The sequence below is a fragment of the Mercenaria mercenaria genome, unplaced genomic scaffold (genome assembly GCF_021730395.1).
Source record: "Mercenaria mercenaria strain notata unplaced genomic scaffold, MADL_Memer_1 contig_4701, whole genome shotgun sequence".
Classification (NCBI taxonomy): Eukaryota; Metazoa; Mollusca; class Bivalvia; order Venerida; family Veneridae; genus Mercenaria; species Mercenaria mercenaria.
Window position 1 is genome coordinate 542 of NW_026462950.1, and position 12,171 is coordinate 12,712.

General features: G+C 34.4%; 1 protein-coding gene across 1 annotated transcript; it reads left to right on the forward strand.

Annotated features, from left to right (window-relative positions):
- Positions 1-292: 292 nt before the first annotated feature.
- LOC128554082 (uncharacterized) lies at positions 293-7,752 on the forward strand. The gene is made up of 4 exons (XM_053535311.1): positions 293-629; positions 2,095-2,146; positions 3,248-3,505; positions 4,062-7,752. Exons 3-4 carry the CDS (start codon positions 3,346-3,348, stop codon positions 4,700-4,702), a joined length of 801 nt encoding a protein of 266 aa, XP_053391286.1. The 5' UTR covers positions 293-629; positions 2,095-2,146; positions 3,248-3,345; the 3' UTR covers positions 4,703-7,752.
- The last annotated feature ends 4,419 nt before the right edge of the window (positions 7,753-12,171 follow it).

The window sequence follows — 12,171 nt, forward strand, 5'->3', positions numbered from 1 at the left end:
TTTCACTTACAAAGCTGAATAGATGCTAAATGACTTTTGCTTATATAGCGTTCGTTAAATGACGTCGTGATTATCAAAATAGAACAAAGAAAATAAGAGCACTGTGCAATGCATGTTGTACATAACCTTTATATTTTATTGCTTTTAATATTCTAATTTTCCTTAAATCATTTTACCAGTCATAATGATTGTTAATTAAAAATCAATGTTTAGACACTATGTTTTGGGTATAATAAAACAAGTATTGCAGTCCTGACAGGGTGATATGAAACATGTTCACCTCGAGAAATATGGATATCAAATATCTCTCAGGAATGCAGTATCTTTGTAGTAACTGCATTAAAAAGTCAAATTGAAAAGAAAAAACATTGCAGGTCAAAAAATCACGTAAAAGGCGAGCAGATGAAAGGACAGGTGGATCAGTGGAAAAAATACCAAAGACTGAAAAAATACAAAAAATCGAAAGATCAGCAAAGAATGAACAAACTGCAGAAAAACTTCCAGATGCTGAAGCTTCACGAAATACTACACAATTACCAAAGAAAGAAAAAAATACGACTGCAACAACTGAAGGAACGAAAAAACAACCAAAAACGAAGAAAGCACAACAGTCAGGTTCTGGCAAACAGGTAACTAAACCCTAAATTATAACCTTTTCAGTGTTGTTATATTTTTTGGTCCTTTGGGATCATGGAGTCCACTCAATGGTCATGGGTAAAAGAGTTCCGCTTAAGCCGGTGATAGGGGGCGCGAGGGGTGTTGCACTTTCCACTACCTCTCATGAACAGACTCAATCAACTGAGTCTGCTATTATTTTGCTTGTTTGCATTCTATGCTTCCAAAGGATCTTCTTACATATTTTTTAACCTACAGTGACTGATCTCGTCAAAGGATGAACGAAAATAAAAAATACTTACTCGGTTTGGTATATGGTTAGATTTGGTTTTATTATATACGGAAACTTTATTTTAAACCTTTTAACTAGCCTAACAAAAGCATGACTAGATTTAGAAAAACGTTCGTATTTGTGACAGTAAATAATCAAGGAGAAAAGTCCAACAGGAAAAGCTACATTCACAGAACGCAGCCGCCAATACAGCTCTCCTCATGGAAATAGGGAGTATACAAAGGCTGAGCATGTACACTTTACAACAAACAAATTCAACAATAATTCCACATGAGTAACAAACAAACAAAAGCATGCATAAAGAAGGAAAAACAGAGCATTGCCATGGTCAATGGCAATACACCATAGGACGATTCTTTGTAAGCATAAAATACAACCTAGCAAAATAATAGCAGACTCGGTTTCATTGAGCCTGTTCACGAGAGATTCTAAAATGAGCAACATTCCTCACACCCCAGTTTAAGCGGAATTCTGTCATAGTAAAATTAAATGGACTGCATGATCCATGAGAACCAGAGAATATAACAACACCGAATTCAAGTACGTACGGACAGACGTTTTACACTCACTGCTCGTCATTTTAATAATGCTGTTGTGATAGTAAATACAATTTGGAGGCATAAAAAGCAGCCAAGTTAAAATAATCGGATTTCATTGAGTATGTTAACCCATACCATATTCCTTATCACAAGACAGTGTAAATAAAATCACTCCCCGCAAGATAAATCCCTTACACACTCTACAGTCACCACAGGAACACATTGTAAAACACGGGAACACATCGTAAAACACAAACATGTTCATAGAAAAAAAACATAAATCAAGTTGTAGCCAAGAATAAACTTTGTACGAAGGAGAGCAATAATAAGTCAGAAAAGATACTTTTTCCAAGCAGACAATTTATTTTGTAAAATTAATCTCCCCAGAGCAACATCCTCTGTACAAAGGACAAATTTCATTCTTCCTAACAATGTTGTTCTTCACACACGGCATTGTATTGTTAATATTATTTATTGTGTTCTCGCATAGTAAACTAATCAAGTAGGTATAAATGTCAAAGAAATTTGTCGTTTTATAGTGCAAAGTTTAAATGAAATTTCATTTAATTTCTATTGCCCATTACATTAAGAGCATGTCTAAAAGTAAAAGAAATATCGCAATATATATTATTTTATTATTTTGTTTAGAGGCTGAAGCAGAAAGGCGAAAAGGTAGAAAACAAAAAAGGAAATAGAGAAGGTAATATATGATTGATTATGACTCAAGGCAACTGAATGTTGTAATAGTACGATATGCATACTGATTTTGTGGATATCTTTTTTCCAGAGTGACGATACCGTGTTTTCACATATATTACTCTATGGTGGGCCGGTGGACTAGTGGTAATTTGCTTGACTGTCAATCCAGAGGTCAAGGGTTCGAATCCCGGTCCAGGCAATGGAAATTTCTAAGATGCTCTTGAGTATATCCCACCTAACTAAGAGGCCTGTACTGGTTCTTCCCAGGAAGGACAGCTTCGCATGTATCGGTGCTATACACCGGGCACGTTAAAGAACCAGACTGCCTATTCGCAAAGAGCTAGGCTAAGTTAGCCGAACAGGCCGTATCTAAAAATGATTTCTCTCTATCTGTTCTGGGGGCTTTATCTCATTCTGTCCTTCTGGTCAGATCGCTCTGTGTCTGTACTAGTAGAGGATGAATTTCGCGCCCTGTGTGGCTGCGTTTGCTATATATATAAAGCGCATTTGAACGTGTTTATCATGAAAAGGGCGCTATATAAATCTTGTATAATAATAATAATAATAATATAACATTTCAGTAATATTATGTGATCTTAAATAATAATCGTTGGGCCTCTGTGGCCAAGTGGTTAAAGTTGCTGAGTTTTCGAAAAGGGGTGTAGAATTCTTTTATTTAAGGAATCCATCCGACCGGCTTACGGAAGGTTGCTGGCTTTACCCAGTTACTAATCCGTGCCTTTCATAATTCACACAGAGGCACCCGTGGTCTTCCTCCACCATTGAAAGATAGAAGTTGTCTTGTGACCTTCTCTGTGTTAGTGTAATCTCAAAGAACAAATCAAAATAATTCGTAAATTCATATTCTTGCAAATGTTAAAAGAGGGAGAGAAAGAGCGATTCACCTAACGTAATCATCATCTGATAGTAACCAGGCTTGCTCTACATGACATAATTTTGAACACTCAAACTCATTTCTCGACTCTTTGTTTTATCAAAACATTTGACAGCATTATAAAGATTTTTGGTTTAGATACATTCTTTTACCAGTTTGCTGTGTTGTATTATGAATCTGTATCTTTGGAAACCTATACTGTTTCAGGTCAAGACTTAGTAAGTGAGCATGGCGAGATAAAATTCAAATTTGTACCATTAAAACCAGGACAATCATTTGGATCATTTACGTATACACATGGGCATATGGAGACATTAATGGAATTAGAAGCAAAAGTTAAAGCATCACTTTCTGTTTGCAAAATATTTTACCCAATAGTAGGGGGAAGTACAACTGCTTCTGGATTTCGGGTTGGCTCAAGATATATTATGACAGCGGCTCACGTTACGAATAATTTTCAGAAAGGTTTGTCACATTCTTATGTTGCCAGTATATATAATAATAGTATCTGAACGGCATTGATTTTATTCAAGAGCAAATCATTGTTTGAGATATATTATTTCGATTCTAACAGGTCAGCATTGAATATTTCCATCAAAATATTGCCCGTTTTGTTTGGTTTAATATCAAGCGCGCCGCTATGACGTTTGACGCCAAGACGTAATAATTGTGACGTACAAAAACTGAATGTGTTACATAATAACACGCATTTTCAGTCTTCTTTGTTTAATAGGAAAATAAATCGGGTCGTGCTAGAATGATTATTTTTACCGGTAATTATTTCATGCATGGATCAGTCGATAACGTGTTTAATTACAGAACCAAAGGTACGACGCTCCAATGACTTGTAAGGAATATCTCAGTGAAGGGGGGTGGGGGTGTAGGGGAGTACGTCTCAGCTTCTATGATAGCTCAAAATACTGATACAGACAATTATATTGTAAATCATTTAAGTAGTTTTGTAGTTTTTTTCGAATTTTTATAATAACAAAATATAGTACATCAATCCTCTGCATTCCAGGACTCCAGAATTCAGACACATACGTAATATTTAACTACAAATATGATGGGATATATAAGAGGAAAGACAAATATCTCATTAAGGAAGTGGTTTATTCAAATGACGAAACAGACATAGCAGTGGTTGAGCTTCTAGACCATCAACGCGTAATGCCTCCTCATGTAACAAGTTTCTGCAGTCCTGTTCTTGACAGATCATTTCATTTGATAGGGCATTCAAAAGGAAACGTCATGGAAACTAATCTTGTGACCAAAATCATCGACAAGGATGACCCAAAAATCAAGTTTTGTCTTGATCAGCTGCAAAGAATGAGTTGTCAGCATACAGGCGGCAAGGGTTATGACACCCCTCCAAACGATTCTGTTCATAACCCTTATCGATTCCTTTTTCAATGCAAATTCACTAAAGGTGCAAGTGGTTCTCCGGGAATAGTTCTTGTCGGGAAAACAATCTATGTAACAACTGTTTTGTTACATGGTTACCCCGATTGGTATTATGATCCGACCATGGAGGTATATAAGAACAACTGGCTAGACGAGCACTGTGTACAACAGGGAGTAAATATAATGTCTGTTTGTGAAATGATGCGTGCCACACATCCTAGCCTATGTCAAGATATATTTGGCAAACAACAATGTTAAAAAAACACGCACAACATTTCTTAGGCAATATTAAAAAAAGGGATTTTCTCTACCGACAGTGTAAAACAGATCTACAAGCCAAGATTCATCCGTTATAGTGGTAATAACCATAAAGTCAGTAATGCATGTCTGTACTATTAGAGTAAAGCAGCATGGCTGAAAAGATTGAAGTATATCCGTGGTAAAAAGTATATATAGAATGACTTAAATTTCTTTATATTTTGTTTTTTATTTGCTTTAACGTCACACATGTATAAAGGTGATTTCTTTGAAGATAAACTGGTATCGCTTTGAAGAAAACTATTTGAGTAGATCTGTGTTCTTTAACTGTGTTGTGAATAGATGCGATTAAAGGTTATATATGATAACAACACCAAAATTAAAACGTTCATCTTCTATGAACAGCAAAAGGAAAGGCGTCAAAGTTACGACAACGCTGCTTTGTGATAACAGGCCGCTGATTTGACGATGTTCTCGGAGAACGTTTATTAGATGACGTCATAGTTGTTCCGTCTGATGAACAGAATGACCGGGGAGCTGATTTTAATGTTAAATACAATAAAATGTATCCAATTTATAATATAGCCTTGTTTACAAATGGAAAGGAAATATATGTTGATATAAGAAATTAATTAATTTCTTTCGGAGTTGCAAAATGAACGTCAGAATAGGATCGGCAAAAGCAGGTATCGCAAGCCCTAATCATGGATTAGCCGATTCTATTCTGTCGTTCATTTCTCGCAAACTCCGAAAACCATTCATTTCTTAAGTAATGCTTATCTTGATTGAATCGTCTTCTGTAATCCATTACCTCCCTACATCCCTAGCAGCTTTATTTTATGTATGATGAATCTACTGGAACCATATAGACTCCAGGGGCCGTATTCATAAAGCATCTTAAGTATAAGTATAAGAAATTGATTATTTACTTAAGTATTACTTAGGTAAGAAATTTATTTTACTTAAGTATATTTGTTATTCATAAAACAACTTAATAAGTAATTCTTGGCTTTTATTGTGGACGAAAACATTAAAAAAAAACAACATTAATTTCAGACAGATACAACATGCACAATTATGTTTAAAGTGCTTTTATCTGAAAAACAACACTATAATCGTACTCACGACGCCATTTTGTTTTCTGACTGAAGTCATTTCTTACGTATCTTAAGTTTAAGCTGTTTTATGAATAGGACTTAAGTTTTTTACTTAGACTTAAGCTGAAATCACCACAAACTTAAGTAAAATCTTCAACTTAAGGTATTGGACCCCTAATAGTAATGTTTAAAAAATGGCATTTGCTTGGTATATTCTTAAAGTTGACCATGTTTCACACAGTGTTGCAAATTTTAAACAACTTTTACCATGCCGTTTTTTTGTAAATTTTGTACAATTTTTGGGTTTTTCTCACGCTCAAGAAGAGACAAAATTCAATGTGATGGCCACTATCTAAAACGTTTGCAGAGAATTCATTACAGAATTAATTTTGATAAAAGAAACATCAAACTATTGTTAAACAATTATAAAACACAAAATAAAACTGTAAAAATCATTTTTGTCTAGGGTGTCTCAAGTAAATAGATTTAATGAGACAAAATTCTAACTCCAACACTGAAAAATTAAGGTCGAATCCTGTGGGTCTGTTTGAATTTTGCTCACTTCATTCAAAAATAACCTTGGGGCAATAGTAAAACCTACCTGCATTTCTTCCACAATATGTAATCTAAAGAATGAAGGCAAGATAGAGAACTTTTACCGCACGTAACTCAGTATTTTTAAAGATGTCTAACTCTACCCCTCCTGAAATTATTGGCAGGAATGTTAGCGTTTTCTTTTTTATGGTATAAAATATATGTTAAAAGTTCAAAATTGTCTTCAAAGAAAATTTACATGAAAACAAACACATCTGTTTGAATAATTCAAACAAGTATGACAATATCATAAAAAATGATACAAAATACAAAATTAGAAATTAGAGTAAGAAAAGTATTCCCAAGATTATCTTGCTCCTTCAAATTCTGCACATGTAATAACATATAACCGTTAGAAACCGGAAGGTATGATGGCACACTTTTCTAGGATCGCGCACGTTGTTTTAAATGCAATAGCAGCCGTAGGTACTGAACAGCATTGTTTTCACGTGTAAATATTAGCTAAATTCACAAAAATGGCCCGAGTCAGTTTCACCTTAAGTGTAATGTCTGAAACCTAAACTTAATCTTCAATTTGTCTTTAAATTTTATACTTGAAATCATGATGAATAAGGCCTCTGAAGTGAAAAATCCGCCAAAGTCTGAGCAATATCAAGCGAGTTCAAAATGGTGCGAGTAAGGTTTTATTACTACAATTAACAAATTTTCTATCGCAACTCTTAGCTTTTTGCAGATATCTTTTCTTTTGAATTACTTTGTCATCATATTTGATATTTTAAACACATTTTGACAGATCTATTGTTAAAAATTTGTGAACATATTACATTCATTACAGAATGGAATACTAGTAAACAATCGCATATTATTAATTCGCAAATTTCGAATTTTTTAATATATTGTGATTATTTAAGTAACTCGCTCACATTTTTATAGTAAATTTTATTTATCTAAAACATGCGTTTAAAACTGCATTTTTAAAAGTGTCATGCGAATTCATTATTCCTACTTAATCTTCTGCGATGTCAAAATGTATCAAAAGGGGATTCACTTGTTCAAAGACACTAATAAAATTAACATTATTTTGCGTATTTTTCAAGTATTGTTAAGAAATTTCACTTCTTTTGTTACTTTAAGTGCCAGAGATACAATGAGTATATGAACATTTTCAAAACAGTAGCTTTAATTGAGCGAACCTATATTATATGGACACAAATGTGCATATACTTATTCTTCTCTTCTAAAAATATTCAAACAGTTTAAAATGTTTTCTAGCTTTGACAAAACAATGATCTTTTTAACGTTTCATAATCTTTTTTTTTTCTTTGTTCAATGAAATTTACTTGGTCAACATTTCAATTTGTTAATGTGTTTTGTGACTTTTAAAACGTGGAGTGAGGTAATAAAATGAGTAAAATTATAAAATGACTTTATGTTCTGTTTTTGTTGGATTTAACGTCACACAAGTGGTTCAAGTTAGATATTTATTTATTTTGTTGGTTTTAACGTCGCACCGACACAATTATAGGTCAAATGCCGACATTCCAGCTTTTCATGGTGGAGGAAGACACCGGGTGCTTCTCCGGGCATTATTTCATCACAGATGGGCACCTGGGTAGAACCACTAACCGCCCGTAAGTCAGCTGGATGGCTTCCTGACATAAAGATTTCTACGCTCCAAGTGAAACTCGAACCTACATCGGTGAGGCCGATGTGATTAGAAGTCAGCGACATTAACCACTCTGCCATGTAGTTCCCTGAAATATCTTCATGATATTGAAATCTCTACATTGTTGGTATGTAGATGGTAATTGACCTCACCAGAGTGTCTCGTATTCGTAATACTGAATGTTTTGACACTGAAAGGCCAATTCCCTTTTTCCGCAACTTTGCGGTTCGATGGTTTTGTAAATGAGAAAGACGTCGGCAAAGAGTCTCACTGACGAGATAGCATTGTCTAAGAGGTCGTAAATTAACGCCAACAAGAGAAATGGTACAAGAAGATTTATTGTCGAAAACCTGAGGTGATATCGGCCTCTGATTATGCCGATCTCTCCACTCGTACTTGTTGTTTCCATCCGCCCCGGAAACACTCTATACAGCTTAAGATGGAGTAATGGATTCAGTACAAACTGAGTTTGTAAAGGAGCCATGGATGCGGAACTTTGTTAAAATAAAATAAGTGGAAAACCACAGGTCGCCCAACACGACATAAACGAAAATGTTGCAGGCTCGGTTTGATTGAGCCTGTTCATGTACGGTAGTGGAAGTGCAAGCTACCGCCCACGCCCTCTAGCCCCGGGTTGAGCAGAACTCAACATTAAAAAACATGTTCTAAGTACCAGAATGTAATTTAAAGACTTCGTTTAATAAATAATAAAAAAAATAAAATAATGACATCTGTTTGCTTGCCTTCAAACAGTCATCTTGTCAAGACTTGCACTGTCGCTATGAGGTGTGTTTTTGCATGACTGTCTTCTGTGGAACCACTGTTGAACTGCAACAGGTAAGATGTTGGCAAATGAAGATAAAGCGACAGATGTGTTCCGTCACTTCAGAGCATACTAGTATGGAAGTTTGGGAAATATTTCTATAGTACAGTTGACTCACCCTTCCTGAGTAATTAAACAGCGCTAAGTTTAAGGAGGTATGGCAAATATAAGTGAATGCTGGAGAGAACTCTCTTGATAATTTCTTCAGGATTTAATTTGGAACAGTGACAATTTGTTGTTGAATATTCAACTAAAATCTCACAACACAGGGTGATGTTATAATAATGTCGTGTACAGGGACGTGTGGGCTGGAGCCCATATCAGGTAAGGTGTGCAAGTCTTATTTAGTGAAGGCTGTCTTTGATTGACAGTTTTAAAAGTCTGTCCTCGTACGAGCACCGCTGTGTATGATATCATCATTGATATGAAGTGAAAGATACTTGATGTTTTTTGTTATTTGTCTTTTTTTGTTTTTCGAGTTCTGTTTGCCTCTCGGCTTATGATATTTTAAACATGTTTGTTATACGATTGGTTGAAGCTTTTTTGCAAGAAGAGTTCAGCTCCATTTACTGTTCGTTATCCTAAGCGCTATCTTATGCTATAGTTTTTTTGTTTTGTTTTCTTATTGTTTGTCGTTTCGGTTGCCCTTGTTGTAGTATTCATCCAGGAGTTGCTGGGCCTTGAGTGTTTGCGTTTTTTGGTTCGATATATTGCGAATGCTATCTCTGAAAGTTGACCTCATTCTGTTATTGCACTTATTTGTGAGTAGTTTTTACAAGTTTAGAGGGTTTTTTATTTTACCACTTGTTTCCGAGAGATAAATTTTTCCTTCTTATTAGTTTAACTAGGCTCAGGCATAAGTGTGTGTCAATGGAAACGGTGTAATGGTCGCCTTATCCTGGTATATGTTTGCATTTAAGTACCTACGGTAGGTTGCTGGTGAAAAAAAAGCCTTTGTATGTCTTGTTGTCGCTTGGAGCAATTGCTACACAGCGCATACGCTGGGAGTGTTTTTCATAAGTATATCTTTGAAATACTAAAGAGATACGGATGTTCGCTGATTGTAAAGGAATGCCATTCAATCACATGGAACTCCTTTGCTTATTAAGAGCTCACACTTTTCATGTCCATGTCGAAAATTAGCTGTCTTACATAAAAACCTAACACATATTTTATATAGTAGAGATAGAAAACTTTATGGTAACACAAGTCTCTGAAAATCTTATTCCAGAAAATTTCGAATTTTTTAATATATTGTGAAAGGATTTCCTGATTTAGTCGTTTTCAACCTTAACAAATTTAAGGGTGTCTAAATATAAAATATAAATGATTCGTAAAATCTATAGTCCGATCCGCTTAATTGGTTTTTCAATATAAATTCGTATGCACAACCTATACCGAAATGCAATTCAGAATGCGAATGTCGCATTTTGGAAGAAATAAATGTAAAAAACTACTTCCATGCCGGAATTTTTATGGGCTGATAGGCTTTGTTTGTGATTGTCTTTAACATGTGCAGTCAAATTGTGTGTTTATGAGAATTGATATATATCAGCAGTTCGAAAAAAAGGAAGAAAACGTTTCATACATACACCAGCCTGCAGGTAAACTTCACTTTTGGTTTCATGTCGTCCCTGATTAATATAACAATTTTGTTAAGAGTATGTATATATTGGAAAGTATTTGATATTAAACCATATCTATGTCTAGTCATTTAACAAATAACTAAGGCCTTCGAGTGGTTTATCGTCTAATTTACCACGGTTCAGAGCTCAGATGCGTAGGAATTGAACCACGAGTAGTACTGGTAAACATTATGTGAAGTTGTGCAATTGCAATTCACTTAGCCAAAAGTTTACATAAAAGGTCCTCAAGCATTTCCAAAATGATTTGACCTAGAGTATTTAACCCTAATAAGGGTATCACTCAACATGTTGTCTTTACTCTGTGAGACCAGAGGTATGGTCAGTGACTTAGTAAAAGTATGCATTTAATGTATCGCATATATCTAAACATTTAGCATAGTCATGAAACCATATCTGAATATTATTCAGCATGTGAATTTGCGCACCTCGGATTTTGTTTTGGATTTCACTCCGCTAGTCCTCAGTGTTTTGCTCTTGATCTTATCAAAATAAGCAATAAGGACTTGAAACGTTGTAAGTATTACACTCAGAGGCATGAAACGTAATAGGAATGTTCTGCGGCATGTGAAGTTTTGCTCCTGTAGTTTTATTTCGGATTTAACCCACCCTACCTGCCCAAAACACCCCTTAAATTCTGTTAGTTTCTTTTAACTTGTGTTTCTTAATGATGTTCTGTACTATCTGTACCACCACTGACGACTAATATCCACACCAAAGTTAAAATAGTAACATATTACGGTACAAGGATAAGAAGTTTGTGTGTAAGGCATTGGGCACAAAATCCGATATGTCAATTTATAGTTCTAAATAGGTTTGAAATTGATCACAATGTAAGAAACGTTGGCAAAATTTGTATTCATGAAAGGTATAGTGCTTAATTGTGCATTTATTGACATTACGTGTAATATGATAACTATGATTATTCATGGATTGAACATGCGAAATCGTTCTTTGTTTGACAGTTTGTATTTTAATTTCGAATTTCAGATAAGTTTTTGTATCAAATTTTCTGTACAACTTAATAAAGACAAGACATGGTTCTATAATAGCACAAGATTTAGAAAAAAACATGATATTTTTGAAAATGTTATGCTGCCAAGTTAAAACGAGATTTCTGATGTTGAAATTGTAGTAACAAAGTTGTTAGTTAGTAATAATGTAAACCCTTTAATGAGAGAGAGAGAGAGAGAGAGAGAGAGAGAGAGAGAGAGAGGCTGTTAAATTAAAATCTTACAGATATTTTCATCAGTTTACACCCAAAAATACAATGAACTCATAGAACTTTCATGTTATAAAGACGTATGAAAAGGGGAAATAGATTTATACTGAAACACAGACATAAAACTATTTGCATTGCATGAAAATTTACAATTCTTCAAATAGTTTTCTTTTCATGTAAAAATACCACACAAATCGTGATTTTAGAAACTATATATAGCAAAATAAGGTTTATTTAAGCACTTTTAGATGCTTATTCATTATCTTCTCGTCAAATTTTAGATAACGTTTTCAACGTTTTCATATCACTATCTTCATACTCTTGAATTACTGTTTTGTCTGAGCTACGTCCAGAAATGTTGTGAAAATGTCAACACAAAAGCTCTTTTATTTCCGCTCCCAACATTATAAAGAAATATCTCATGAAATATTTTTTATTAAAATGTCTATAAGCTACAGTAACA